This window comes from Heteronotia binoei, chromosome 8 (assembly GCF_032191835.1).
Source record: "Heteronotia binoei isolate CCM8104 ecotype False Entrance Well chromosome 8, APGP_CSIRO_Hbin_v1, whole genome shotgun sequence".
NCBI classification, from domain to species: Eukaryota; Metazoa; Chordata; class Lepidosauria; order Squamata; family Gekkonidae; genus Heteronotia; species Heteronotia binoei.
Genome location: NC_083230.1, coordinates 89,095,107 through 89,110,816, shown reverse-complemented (window position 1 = coordinate 89,110,816; position 15,710 = coordinate 89,095,107). Strand labels below are relative to the sequence as shown.

The 15,710-nt window shown below is 41.2% G+C and overlaps 1 protein-coding gene across 1 annotated transcript in view; it reads right to left on the bottom strand.

The window, feature by feature from the left end:
- LARGE1 (LARGE xylosyl- and glucuronyltransferase 1) overlaps positions 1–15,710 on the bottom strand; it is a 515,590-nt gene that overhangs the window by 242,563 nt on the left and 257,317 nt on the right. Inside the window, exon 5 of the mRNA XM_060245549.1 lies at positions 12,616–12,739. Within this exon, the coding sequence (XP_060101532.1) occupies positions 12,616–12,739 (124 nt within the window). The remainder of the gene's footprint in view (positions 1–12,615; positions 12,740–15,710) is intronic.

Here is a 15,710-nt window from a genome sequence, read left to right as displayed (position 1 = left end):
CCACCTAATGGTAATAGGATCCAAACCACATTTTACCAACTTGTCAACAAGAATAGTATGTGGAACCTTATCAAAAGCCTTTCTGAAATCAAGATAAATGACATCTACAACATTCCCCTGATCCAGCAAGGTAGTCACTTTCTCAAAAAAAGAGATCAGGTTAGTCTGACATGACTTGTTCTTGAGAAACCCATGCTGGCTCTTGGTAATCTTTCTAAATGTTCCAGGACTGACTGACTGATGATTTGTTCTAAAAAATTTTCCAGGTATAGACATCAACCTGATGGGTCGGTGGTTACCTGGATTGTCTTTTTTCCCCTTCTTGAAGATGGGGACAACATTCACACGCCTCCAATCTTCTGGTACCTCTCCTATTCTCCAAGAATTCTCCAAAATAATACCCAGAGGCTCAGAAATTACATCTGCAAGCTGAGAGCCCTCTCCAGCCCCACCCACCTCACAGGGTGTTTGTTGTGGGGGAGGAAAGTAAAGGAGATTGTGAGCCGCTCTTAGACTCTTCAGAGTGGAGGGCGGGATATAAATCCAATATCTTCTTCTTCTTTTAGAACCCTTGGATGCAATTCATCTGGCCCTGAGGACTTAGTTTCATTTAAAGAAACTAGGTGTTTATGTACTACCCCTATGCTGATCCTATGTTGGAACTTCATACCTTCCTTATATGTTCTGTTTTTGCCATGTTGAGCACCATTTCCCTCAGAAGAGAAGACTGAGGAAAAGTAGGAATTCAGCAGTTCTGCCCTCTCTTCATTACCTGTTACAATTTCACTTCCTTGCCCTCGCAATGGGCCTACCATGTCCTTGCTCTTTTTCTTACTCTAGAACCCTTTATTGTTATTTTTAGCATCTTTGGCCAGCCTAAGCTCATGCTGAATTTTAGCTTTCCTAACTTTTTCTCTACAAGCACTGGTGATTTGTTTATATTCATCCTTGGTTATAAGGCCCTCCTTCCAATTCCTAAAGGAGTCTTTTTTATTTCTCAAGTCTTTAGAGAGCTGTTTATGGAGCCAACTCGGCTTCTTTAGGCTTTTTTCCGTTTTTTCTTCTCATCGTCTGTGATTGTGCTTTCTGTATTTCGCTTTTAAGAAACTCCCACCCCTCCTGAACCCTCTTGTTTTTTGGCAGAAGTGAAGGTATCTGAATTGGAGGCTGGGGTGCACCGTTTCTGCACCAACTGGTTGGTGTCAGACAGAGCTTTGGGAGCAGTGAGCATTGCTTCTAGAAGGGCTGTTCGAAGCCTAGCAGCCCAATTCTTGCACATTTGTTTGGAGAATTTCATACAGTGAATACAAGACTCCAGACAGTGGGATTCCCCAAGACAGAGAAGGTGTGTGGCTATCCAGTAAAGGGATTTTACTACTACACTTCCTGCACCATTTTAAACACCCCCAACATTTTTCCATGCAATGGGGGGAGGTGTTGGAGGAGTTAAAGGCAGGGAATGGAGTTTGCCCGGGATCTCCCCCTAAGAAAATGGGGGGTGAGAAAGGAAAAATAAGTCACTGACTACCTATGTCTCTCTCTGCAGGATGTTTGAACCAGAAGAGAGTGAAAAATATTCTTCAGTGGGTGGAAGAAAAACAACAAAGTCCAATAGAAGTCCAGTTGAGATAAGTTCTGACAAGAAGGAGGACGATCATATCGGTGCAGTGGTCAGAAAGGAACTAGTGGGATCCTCATGCCCATCCTAATGAACATGCATGGTGGAGCCCCTGCGCATGGCAGTTGGGAAGGGCGTGAAAATCCTTCTCTATAGGCTTTGAAGAAGATGATGATTATAATAATATTGGATTTATACCTCACCCTACACTCTGAATCGAGTCTCAGAGCAGCTTACAATCTCCTTTACCTTCTCCCATCCAGATGCAACAGACACCCTGTGAGGTAGGTGGGGCTGAGAGAGCTCTCCCAGAATCTGTCCTTTCAATGACAGCTCTGCAATAGCTATGGCTGACCCAAAGCCATTCCAGCAGCTGCAAGTGGAGGAATGGGGAATCAAACCTGGTTCTCCTAGATAAGAGTCTGCACACTTAACCACTACACCAAACTGGCTCTCAAAGTACCAATGGGGATTGTTGCAGGCATGCTATGTTCCACCAGTGTGAAGCACAGAGACCACAAATATTTTATTCTAGAATATGTATCATGTCTATGTGACTAATATGTAACACCCATTTTCTGTGGATTATCTACTCTCCAGGTATCTATAAAATTAAATTCCTGTAATTTTTTTGTGTTTATTTTCCCCTATTTTCTTTATATTTTTCTTCCCTTTTTTATCTAGGTAATTTATGTGAGCTCAATTTAGGTCATCCTCAATTCTAACTTTCCCCTCTTAAAATTTATCCAATTTTAAATGTATTCCTCAAAAAATTGCTTCTTATTCAGTGCACAAATAGATGCAAATGTTTTATTTGTATATTGGCCTTTTACAAAGATGTAACAGCCTTGCGAATCTCTTTTTTTAAAAAAATGGGAATGCTCTTTAAAAATTATTGCTACCCCTCTTGATTTACTATTCCTTGGTGCTGTATAATGTTGTCCACGATATCCATATTACAGTAATTGATCTTTTTTATAACGGTGCATCTCCTGAAGCATTATAACATCTGGATTTGATTCTCTTATTTAATTTGCTACTCACCTTTGTTTAATAGGATCACATTAAATGTATAGTTTTTTAACATTTCCTTTTATAGACATATTCAACTGCTATATTTATATCTCTATACTTACTGCAAATTTTCATCTATCTTGCTTTGAGTCCTCCATCCAAATATGTAAAGCAATTTTGAACGGAATAGATGTCATATCCAAAATCCCCCAATTCTGAAGTGAGATGGCCTAGATTATTTTCATCTATGCCATGCTGTGGCATCTTTAGGTGACTCATCCTTTCCCACCTTCTCTCTCCTACATCCACACCATAACCCCTCTCTTACTCTAAATTATTAATAGCATTTTATAGTTTCCTTCAATAAAGCTGAATATTTTAAATCTTTTCATTTAATTCTGCTTGCCCCTTAAATTAAAGTTAACCATTCACCCTTACATTTTCATCATAATTTAAATTTTGCTAATTTTGGAAGTTTGGGACAGTTTGAAGTTCTAGCTCTTTGTCCTATCTGTTTTTTTCCCCTTCCCCTCATTCTCTTTCACTGTATCTGCCGTTCGCTTAGGTCATTTTCCCTTTCACCTCCTCCTCCTCCTCCTTCTTCTTCTGAGTCCTTATCTGTAACGTTACTCTCACTTGGAAGTTCCAGCTGTAGCTCTTTCAAAACTTTCTGAACCCCTTTTAATGAGGTAGCAACATAAGTTTTACTGTTTCTTTGTATAATTAATTTGAAAGGGAATCCCCAGCGATATTTTACAAAACTTTGCAAGCTATGTGAAGAGGCATGGCTACAGTTTGTAATTTTTTGGAGTCTTAAATTGCTTACGTTGCTCTAAAATGCATGCAGGGTGCATTTCCTGGCTATCTGAATGGCCAGGGCTCCTGATGCACCTGTCTGAATTGTCCTCTTGCATGTGTGCAGCCCGTGCCTCTCCTGGCAGCAGGGTGGGGGCTGTGGGATTGCCATAGCACACATCAAAGGGCATCAGCTTTGTCAAAGCTGGGATAGTGCCGCATCAAATTCCCAGTGTGATCCCATCCAGTGATTTCCATAAATAGATTGTGTGCTGTGTGAATAAATGCTTCCTTTTATGTGTCCCGAATATCACTTCAGTGGATGTTCCAGAGTTGCATTTTAGGAAAAGTGAAAAAAGTCACAAGCATAAAACTAAGGATGTTCCGGATTATGCAAAAAAAAAAAAAAAGCAGACAACTAAGAAATGGGAATTCTTTTAATTTTGAAACAAATTTCCATATTTTGCTAAAGAAACCTAGATTTCATAATCAGCCATGATGATTTCTAGACCCAATTGTAGCAGTTTTGCTTTCATTATTTTTTTTTAATAAAATTGTAACTGTGGTATATGATGCAAAAGTTAGCAACGTTAAAGTAAAAGGCTTGATTATAAAACTACTGCTAAATTGGAGGGAAGAATTGTCTGGTTTCTATGGACTATCAATTTATTCTGCTAAAATATAAACCATCTAAGAACTGAAGCACACTTCCTGAATAGAAAAGAGATCACAATAAAATATGAACGCTTACATTGACAGAGAATGTTGAACTTTTCCATATGCAATTAATACATAAGGGGAACACCGATTTTCCTTACCATAGCACTTTTAAAACATTTATATGGAAACTTTATTCTCTGACTCCATTTCAGCTACTAAAAAGAAAACAAACCCACACCTCTTCATTTTTACATTTGGTCATAACCTAAATCAAGGTTAACGTGTATAGTGGTATTCTTTCCATTTTTCAATCAACACTTGTGTCAACCATATAACAGCATCAGAAATCAAAGCATATTTTGGAACATCAAGCAGTTCTTAGTCCTAAAAAAGCATGTTTTCTTCTTAGATACAACAGGGGAGGAATATGGTAGTATCTGGTCGAGATTATTTTACTGCATTTTTATAGCAGCGTATACACCACCTTTCTTCTATTATGGACCAGGAGGTCTCATAATCAAACCCCAGTTAAAAGGTGTTAAATGTATACATTTTTACAAGTGCTAAAAACTCCAATTGAAGAGAACCTCCAATTAGAGAGACACCCCAACCTGGAAAGGTATAATTGTATTGCTCTTAAGATAAAAGCCATTCTGGCTTTTTGAGTGTTACAACTGACAATGAAGGGCCTTCACTTATGCCTAGTAAACATTAGCAAAAGTGCTTGCTTTAATTTTAAAACCCATAACTGTAACCTTGAATCATATTCCTCTCCTTAATCCCTGCTCAGATGATTCAGAGACTGTGATTATATTGATATTACCCCATAACAAATCTTGACTATTTATATGAATAGTTGTCAAGGAAACCAGGTACAAGGGATAACTGCAGAACTTGTCTAGATGCAGAATTTCTTATATATAAGGACATGGGAAAACAAAGTCACACTGAGAAACGAGCTCAGGAGCTAATGGGCTTTGTAAGAGTATATAAATATATACTTCAGAGAAAAATACTGTTTTATGGAAAGCCTCCTTGACCTGTTCTGTACTGACAACAGTTTCAGAAAAGACACCAGCCATAAGTTAAGAATACAATTAACCAAACAGACTTGGCCAAACATGTTCAGGTACAGATGATTTTCAGCATAATTTCACAATATAAAGTGGGTTGCAATCCATGCAAAATCACTGCTGATGGAATCCTGACCATTTAATCAAACAAAGTCACATTGCACGATGTCAGAGGGAAACTCTCACTTTACACTTCCAGAAATTAAAACCAAAGAACAAAAAACAGGGAACAGCAGTAGCTTTAAACAGCAAATCGGGAGCCAGAATTTATAAACGTAAAAGACAGTGCTGGCCCTACAAATTATGCTGGCTAGCGACAGAGTGGAAGATAAACCCATACTTTGTTTTCATTTGAACAAGAAATTGTCTCATGATCTTCTGGTCTGTATAACTGCTGTTTATTCATACAAGATCCTTAGTGGAAGAATTTCTCCCCTACCTTTTCTTTCAAATTATTGTACTACATGAAGTTAAGAGGGCAAAAAAAGCTGATGTGGAGCTATTCATTATGAATATGTAGATCTTCATAGTGCAAAAGAGAGTCTGTTAACGATAGCCAAATCCATTTTGGGGGAGAGAGAGGGAAGAAGTTACTTCTCCCCATCAACTGAATGTGAATGCACACATGTGTAGCATTAACCCCAATGACAGTTTTCAGTACTAGCATTCAGCTCAACTAGAACCTCTAAAATACTGGAATAAACCAACAGAACAACTAAAGGTGGAGAAGCTGAATAAAGTGAAGATGGTGTCTCTAGAGCAAAGATGACACCAGATGTTAAAGTAGCCAAGGAAATGCATATCTGCTCCCTAAGATTTGCCTTCCTTTCCCCTCTTCTTTAACACTTTATAATGATCCAGCTTGAGCCTAAGATCAGATTCTAAGATCTTCCTTAGAATATGAAAGGAGAAGAGAACAGAAGATTCTGTTCACTTACTGTGAAGTCTTCCTTCTCGGTGGTCCCAGAGTGGGTCAGTCCTGACTACTGGGATCTAGCTCCTCCTCTCCGTAGGCAGGGCCAGCAAAACCTTTAGTCCAGGAGGGGAGCTGCTGTTCCCCTTAACATTCAGTTCATCTTCAAGCCTACCGACTCCATTGAAAGACCTGTAAAACTTATACATGGGGAAGAAAATGCAGCACATCTTCCTCCCTCTCAGACAAGAAAACAAGGAAGCACAGCCACTTTCCTTTAACTTCCTTTATTTAGCAAGGTCGTAACCAATAACTCTTTGGTATAACCAACAACAACTCAGCAACTAGAAATCTACCATGTAACAGTACTCTTCAGACCTTATGGACTTAGTTCTATCCAGATAGAAGCTTAAGGCTCTGCGGACGTCCAGACAATGCCATAGCTTTTCCTTCTCGTGTTTCAGGTTAGGGAAAAAGGAAGGGAGAACAATTTCCTGTGACCTATGAAAAGAGGAGTTCATTTTCGGCAAAAGGCTGGATCAGGGCGTAACACCACCTTATCTTAGTGAAAAACACAGAAGTCTTTATGTATGGATAAGGCATTTATCTCAGACACCCTACGTGCCAAAGTAATCCCAACCAAGAAGATGATCTTAAAGGTCAGTAGCTTTAAACTGCATGAGGCCATGCAGACTGCTCTGACCGCCAAGGATGCTGACATCGAGGCTTGTAGAGAGTTGGCTGATGCCTCGAAATCCCTTCACAGGACTTGTTCGATTCTTTTATCCGTGGGGTCCTTAGGTGTGCCATCCACATCCAATGGTAGGAGGGAAGAGGAAGCAAAGCTGTTAATGGGATCATCTACTCTAAGCAGTCTGAGCCTTTTCATAGCTTCTGGAATGAGAGTATAAAACTTAAGAGAAAATTGAATGAATCGCCTTGAATGAATCAGCTGGGTGTTTCCATTCAGTCTTCATAACTGAGAAAAACCCTGCTGGCAGTGGTACCAGTTGTGGTTTGGATCTAACCTTGGGGATAGTTTTCTCTGACCCCACTGGGAAATCCACTTCCTCTTCCTCTTTTGACTTTAGGGTTATAATTCAGTTCCAAGGCTCTAATAATCTTTGGGAAGAGACGTGAAAAAATACCAGGAGGGAACAGTCTGTTTTGAGGTGCCTGAATTACTTCCAACTATTCCTCAGAAAGTTCTCATTCTTCCTTAGAGGAAGTCCTCAGATTCTTCCCCCATTTCAGAAGGCTGGTAGCCTCCTGTATCTAAGTGTCTCTTTTTTCCCTGTGATGGGCCAGAGGAACCATCCTTTTCAGTCTTCCAACTGGACACAACTCTGTCCAGCTAGTGCAGCATCAGAGCCTTTGTTTGGTCAGGGCCACAGTTATCTGAACTGCAGCTTTATGAAAGAAGACAATTTCAAGAAAGCATTCAGAGGTACAACATCCTCCCATTAGCCCCTCAATCTCCGACCTCCATGTCTGTACTTGCAGTCTTTGTTACTGAATCTACTCAAAGCAAATGGAAGCTGAAGGCCGTGGAGAGAAATTCAGTTTTGTCGTCTTGGAATTCTGCTTATCTCTTGCCTCACTGTTCTGAGCCACTCATCCACTAAACTGCCTGGGAATCTCACCATTCACACTGTGAATGTTTGAATAAAGTACAGCCTGGCCTTATAGTGTACTTTCAGAGTACTATTTCCCAGCGCACACAAGCTTCACATGCACTAATATTCTAATGAACTCAGCATGAAGCAGAAGACAGCAATACTATATGCATTGTCAAGAATTCAAGCACCTAACAATATACTGTCTGTACAATACTTCTGAAACTGACTGAAATGTAAATATGCAGAAATAAATCCACAGTGTGATTTTAATTTACTGTCTTCAAAACATAATTACTGCTGTGCAAAACACATATCTTCAGTTTGCAAGCCTCAACAATAATGCTAGAGACTCCTGAATTTCTCTTTTCTGTTAGATGCTGTATGATGCACAGTTGTTTTAATGGCACTGCTTCCTGGAGAAGCTCCCCTACAAGGGCACAGTGGTTCTATTACTGCTAGAGGTAGAGAGTGCTTGACTATTATGTATTCCAGTAGGGACTTGGATTATTTATCCCCTCTGAAGGCTTTGAACAACTTGAAATCTACTATAATAGGGTGCTCTGTTTTGCACTCTAATTTAAGACTAGTTCAGACATTGAAAAATGTTCCATTGGAGGACGCCACTATCATTGAGGTCACATTTGCACAGCAAGGCTAAGCCTTCTGTCAACACAGCTGTAGCATCTCTGTATTTCCTCAGTCATGGCTGGAAGTTTTGTAATCCCTGTTATCAAAGGATCATCTTCACGGTAGTTGCACCTCTTTCCTTGGATTGCCTGGACCACACATTACATTCTCTGAAGGGATAACTAAGGTGCTCTGTGCAAAAGATCACTTTGAATGTATCAAGAGGCTATAAATGGCTGCCCTAGCTGGGCTCCTCTGTCTTAGAGCAGACCAATGACTGGTAACACATCTTGCCCTGACTCAGAAACATCACTCTTCATTTGTCCCTCCCTTCATCACTCTTGTTTCTCCTTATGTTGCTTATGATTTTAAAAACTCTGTGGTGCCCTGACCTGGATAGCCCAGGTGAGTCCAATCTTGTCAGATCTCAGAAGCTAAGCAGGGCTGACCCTGGCAAGTGACACCTCCAAGGAATACTGAGATCAGGACTCAGAGATTTCAAGACACCTCTCTGAAATGTCCTAGCCCCACCAAGATGAAGAAGATGAAGATATTGGATTTATATCCCGCCCTCCACTCCGAAGAGTCTCAGAGCGGCTCACAATCTTCTTTACCTTCCTCCCCCACAACAGACACCCTGTGAGGTGGGTGGGGCTGAGAGAGCTCTCACAGCAGCTGCCCTTTCAAGGACAACCTCTGCCAGAGCTATGGCTGACCCAAGGCCATGCTAGCAGGTGCAAGTGGAGGAGTGGGGAATTAAACCCGGTTCTCCCAGATAAGAGTCCGCACACTTAACCACTACACCAAACTGGCTCTCCTGGGGTTGCCAGAAGCCACCATGACTTCCAGGCACACAAGCACATACACACAAAAATAAAACAAAAGTACTTAAAAAAACCCTGTGTGGAAATGAAACTCTCATCCAACTTTTTAACACTGGCTTGTTCAAAATAACAGGTGCTGTATCAGAACAATTCTTGTTCTGTATGCCATTCACTGTCTACTAGTAAACAGTTTGGACAGAATTTAAATAAATATTTTAAAATGTATGCTATATTTCTCTTATATACACAGCATCTTAGGGTATGAGAGCAGTCATAATAGGCAGAGGTGAAAGGGAATTTCTTAAACCAAGAAAACATTCTCTCTTTTTTTTTAGTTGGGAGCAAATGATGCCATCAGACTCTCAAGGAGAAGTCTTAATTAAAACATCATCGGTGTACATATTCCATGCTGTAAATGACAGTGTACAAGCTTATACATGAATTCTCAATTTTCTTCAAAATCTGGTCTTGGCAATGCACCCAGCCTAATATTTGTCTGCTTCTTAACACACAAGCGATACTACAGTCATTTCTGTTCAATGACATTATTTTTCTGACAGGTAATCTTTCCCCTTTGCCATTTCTTCTAATTATACTCTGTTTTCTCTTCCTCTTAGAGTGTAGAGAGGTTTGGAATTTCCTTAATTAGTACAGCAATTTGCTAAATTTTGTTTCTACCTTTTTACAGGATTTTAATCAAGTTTAGCATGGCACTGATTTGATATGCCATACAAATTACCACTACAGCCTCCAGATGCCAAGTTTTTAAATATTTTCATCAGTTTCTTTGGATGACATTCACTCTGCACTTCAACCCATTGATAAATTGCCACAATCTAATTCAAGACTTACATCTAAAGCAAACATTTTTGAAATACTTATTTCAAACATATTCAAAATAAATAAAAATTACTTATAAGTAATAATTGTTGAATTGTTGGAAATAGTGTTTCTTGTGTTCACCAACTGCTAAAGGAAAGAACTCAATGAAAAGAAGTACTGCTATATTTAACAGCATAGTTTAGTAGGTGCTAAGTCTTCTGCACATTTATCAGACATATCATTACACGGAATATCTCCTACATTTTAGACATGTTAAATGATAGCTCACCCAGGCCCAGGGCTGGGTGTTCTGCCACTCGAGGCAGTCCCCTCCGCTGTGCTACCCGCCCCCCCCCCCCAAACTCCCTCTATGGAGCTCATATTGTGCACACGCTTTGCGTGCGCACGGCATGATGACATCACCAAAAGTGACATAATCGTGCAAGGCGACAGGGACAAGAGAACAACAACAACAACAACAACAACAATAATAATAATAATAATAAAATTTTATTTATATTCCACCCTCCCCGCCGAGGCAGGCTCAGGGCGGCTAACAACATGTCCATACAGTAATTTATACAAAACTTAAAATCAACATTAGTCTTAAAACCATTCTAATTTACAGTTAACATAAATTGGCAATAACAATAGGCATTTCTGGTGCTATTCTGTCGGTTAGCATGATGGCGAGAGTCACTTAGGTGAGAGTCACTTAGACGAACCCATCAATCCATCAATCCTTCAATCAGCAGTCCACAAAGGCCATCCTGAAAAGGGTGGTCTTGCAGGCCCTGCGGAATTGGTCGAGGCTCCGCAGGGCCCGCACCTCTTCCGGGAGCTGGTTCCATAGGTGTGGAGCTACCATAGAGAAGGCCCGTGTGTGGGTGTTCTGCAGTTTCGCCTTCTTTGGCCCGGGGATAGCCAGCTTGTTCTTCCCCGCTGACCTCAGTGCTCTCTGGGGCTCGTATGGGGAAAGACGGTCCCTCAGGTAGGCAGGTCCTCGACCATATAGGGCTTTAAAGGTAATAACCAGCACCTTGTAGCGAACCCGGTATGTAACTGGCAGCCAGTGCAGCCCACGCAGCCCTGGCTGTATGTGCTCCCACTTTGGGAGCCCTAATAACAGCCTAGCTGCCGCGTTCTGCACTAGCTGCAGCCTCCGGGTTCGGCACAGAGGCAGCCCCATATAGAGGGCATTACAGTAGTCCAATCTTGAGGTGACCGTCGCATGGATCACTGTTGCTATGTTGCAATGGGTGCTGCACAACAGTGCTGCCGCGATGCTGCTTTCCCCCTGCAGTAAGCTCAGTGCACTGTTGTAGTGGTGCCGGTTGGTTTCAACCCAAAAGCAACCGGCGCTGCTAAAACAGTGTGCTGAGCTTACTGCAGGGAGAAAGCACTCCTCTGATCCTGCCTTCAAGGCAAGGGCAGAGGAGCACTCTGCGTGGGTATGGGGATGCCTGGTGGCACCCCCAGGCAGGGTAGCAACCCAGGCCACCGCCCACCCTGTCTACTCCCACGCACCAGCCCTAAGCTCACCACACCTCCAGCTTAATTTATAATTAGCTTGATTGTGCCAACTTTTTTTGGAAGAACTCTCAGAATAACTATTTCTTCAGAAACCGTCTACATGTTTGTAATACTGGTGTTTACCACCAGTTCCCATCATCCTCCCCTCCAAATTAACCTTTCAGAAATATGGTAGTAGGGATGACTGGTACAGAATGCTTAGAGAAGTGGCAAAAGACCTCATCATTAAGGCCTGAAGATTTGCACAGAGCACCAGGAGCCACCTAGCAGTTCCCAGTGCCTCACAGTTTAATCCCATGAGCAAAGAAGCATTGGAAACTCCATTTTACAAATTCCTTGATATGAACAAATGCTATATATGAACTCCAAGGCCCTAAAAGATCTCTTCTACTGTTAAAATTTTGCTCTTTTTCACACAGGTAAGTTTTGAGGAAAGGTGAGCAGCAGCAAGCCCATTATGAACCAGACCCACATTTTGCTTGAGCAGCTGTCTCAATTTTCAGAAGGCTCAGGAAGCTGAATTCTTGAGTTCACCATTATGGACATCTGAAAAATTGATCAGTCAACTAGTGCCTGACCCACTGACACATGTCCTTTCACATATAACACTTTTGTTATGGAAGAGAGAGATTGTACAGGTAATCCACCTGATCATTTGAGTGAAAACTGTAAAGGTACAAACAACTTTCCTAGAAGACATCTAATATTATTCAAGATGAAAAAAGTGTGCAGAATGTCTTCAAATCTTGACTTCAAGGATCTGGGATGAATACTGACCGTATAACCTGTAGTATTTTATTATGCAAGTGCAGCGGAAGTTAAAAAAAAACTTGAGTGACCCAGCTGGAAAAAAAAGTTGGGGATGTGGTAATCATGCAGACTGCAATTGCCCCCGCCTTATAATTGTGAATGATTTCCTAAGGCCAGACTACATACTACAAGGAAATGACACAGCTGTGTTTAACATCCAAACCTTGAAATGTGAGTTGAGTGGCACTTCTCAGGGGCCATATTTGGACACAAAGCCCCAGTTTGTCATCCTTAAAATCCAGACATTCAGAGAGTTCATAGAGTTAAAAATATGAACAAAGAAATTAGGATTCCATGTTTTCTTTACCTTCAGCTCATCTGCATCATAGAAGTCTATCCGAACTGCAGGGACCATCCATGTTTGGAAGAGGGTCGCCAGGATCTGTTTTGCAATGGCATCTGCAATGAGGTGGAAGTGAAGAGGGTTCCGTCTGTTGGCAAGAAATGAGAGAGAGAGAGAGAACACTCATAAATGCTTCAGACTCAACATAAAAGAAGCTCTCCCTCTTTACAAACTTTACAACCTACACCATTTCATAATAGATGGGTGCAACCATACAATCTACTGGGATACATTTTTAAAGTTCCATTTTAATTCAGCTATGATTTGAAAATGCAGCTCATAACATCTAATTTGCTTCTTCAAAGGCGACTAATTCACTCCTACTTTGGGTATTTAAATAACTCATATGATTTGCACCAAAGTTTCTGAATCATAACATTTTTGTCTAAGACAGAATGGAAAAACAGAATGGAAAAACCAGCACTGCCATATCTGTACACTTATGTTGGGTTTGTAAATATTTTTAAGGCAAAATAGGGATCTTTATGACTTTACCTTGCATCATTCCAGAACATTTGTGGGAAGCAGCAATATGGATCAGGTGACATATGTAGTTATTTCCCATGTTAATCAAATGCACACGATTGCTTCCAACAGACCTTACTGGAGCATGCACAGATTCAGTTCCCATGCCTTTCTGAAAACACATTGTGAGATCAATTGTGTTTCACAAGCTAACAGTCAAAGAGGAATTAACAAGGTCCTGGACAACTGTTTTGATGCAAGGCAATGCTGAGTCCCATGGCACAGAATAGTAAGCTGCAGTGCTGCAAACCAAGCTCTGTTCACGAACTGAGTTCAATCCCAGCAGAAGCTGGGTTCTGGTAGTCAGCTCAAGGTTGACTCAGCCTTCCATCCTTTTAAGGTCAGTAAAATCAGTACCCAGCTTGCTGGGGTAAAGTGTAGATGATCAGGCAAGGCAATGGCAAACCACCCCATAAAAAAGTCTGCCATGAAAACGTTGTGATGTGACATCACTCTAGAGTTAGAAATGACTGGTGCTTGCACAGAAATGACTAGTGATTTACCTTTCAATGCTGAATAGAGTGAAAGTTGTCCGAAAATGATTATAAATCCCTTTATGTTCATCCTTCCAAACAAGCTGTTTAAATACACCAAGTGAAGTCAATATAACATCATAACTGTCACACTTGCATAATGGAACAACCCAACATCCTGAATTGGACTTTTAATAAACACTGTGGGCATTTTAGAAGCAACTCTGTCTAAATTGCTTTTCTGAGACTTGTAGAGCCATCCTAAACAGAGATATGTTCTTCTAAGGTCACTGACTTCAATAAAGGATACAACTTTCTTTTGGTTGACCCTCCCCAAGAACTGCTGGGTTGATAATTTGCTTTAGTGGAATATTATAGCACAAGTGGGAACCTGCAAGGACTTGTGGGAGGCATCTCACTTCCCCCTCCCCCATTATTTCCTCTTTTCCTTTCCTGAAAGCCCCCACAGCCTCTCCTCCTTTCTTGCTTCCTTCTCTCTTTCTAGAGTTGCCAACCTCTGGGTAGGGGCTGGGGATCTCTGGGAATCATGCCAGATCTCTCACATACAGTGATCGGTTCCCCTTAGGGTTTCCAGTTCAAGGTTGGGAAATCCCTGGAGTTTTGGAGGTAGAGCCATGAGAAGGTAAGGTTTAGGGAGGGAAGCAATCCACCCTCCAAAGCAGCCATTTTCTCCAGGGGAAGTCATCTGGAGAGTAGCTGTTATTCTGGGTGATCTCCAGCCCCTACCTGAGGTGGGAAGCCCTAGATCCCCTGGAGGAAATGGCCACTGTGGAAGGAGGAGTCTATGGTATAATATCCCTCCAAGCATTCTTTCCTCAAATTATTTTCTCCCTATGCTCCCCCCCAAAAAAATTTCTAGGAATTTCCTAGTTTTCTTCCTCTTGGCAATCCCCATATCCTCTTCCTGCCTCATTCTCTTCTTCTCAGCCATTCACCAACCTATCTTTTATCTGCTTCCCATCTTCAGCTATATTTATTCTTTATTTCCTTCATTTATATCCCACCTTTCTCCACAGTGAGGACCAAAGCAATTTACATAATTAGTTTAGTTTATTTACGATTTATTAATTCACTTCTTCTCTTTATCCACACAACGACCCTAAGAAGTAAGGTTAGGCTGAAAGTATGTGACTGGTCCAAAAATCACCTAGTCAGCTTTTCCACAGCAAACTCTACTTTGAATGCATCTGGGCCTAGAGTAGCCAGCCTCCAGGTAGAAACTGGAAATATCCCAGAATTACACAGAGCTCCAGAGATCTGTCCCCCTGGAAAAAAGTAACTTAATGGCATTATATTCAGCTGAGGCCTCTCTCCTCTCCAAACTCTGACCTCCAATGACTCCACCAGAAATTACCCAGGAATTTCCCAACCTGGAGCTGGCAATCCTTGGCCCAGGCCTGGACGCAATGACTCCTCCCTCAAAGGCCAAAATAGGCCTAGAAAGGGCCCTGCTCTTGCTTTTACTGACAGAACCCAGCCTGGAATAATGTGGCTGCCTAGCAACAACCACTGACAGAATCTGTTGCTTAAAGCTATAGGCACTCCTATCATTTTAAGATTTTTTACAGTTGCCCAGTGTTCGTTCTTTCTTTCTTTCTTTCTTTCTTTCTTTCTTTCTTTCTTTCTTTCTTTCTTTCTTTCTTTCTTTCTTTCTTTCTTCCTTTCTCTCTCTCTTTCTTTCCTTCCCATTTTTCTGCAACCCCATGACCCATTTCAGGTTTGTAGAAAGATCTATTTTGCACATTCACAGCTCCAGTCACTGGATTTGTATCTAAAAAATCCCAACTTTGCTATTAGAATATGTTATGGTTCTCTGGAAAGTTATTGTTATGATTTTATTAATATGTTAGACACTACTCTGGGATGTGATGGTATTTTTAAAACCCTGTTTTTCTTCTTTGTCATAGTAAGGCTCACTCCTGCACTTGCTTACTTCTTTACAGCAGTGAGATCAATCTAAGGTCTCACAACCATCAGTTAAGGAGGCAATCCTGTATCTGAGCTGTGCCACTCTAGCTGTTGCTCCTTACAAATATATCT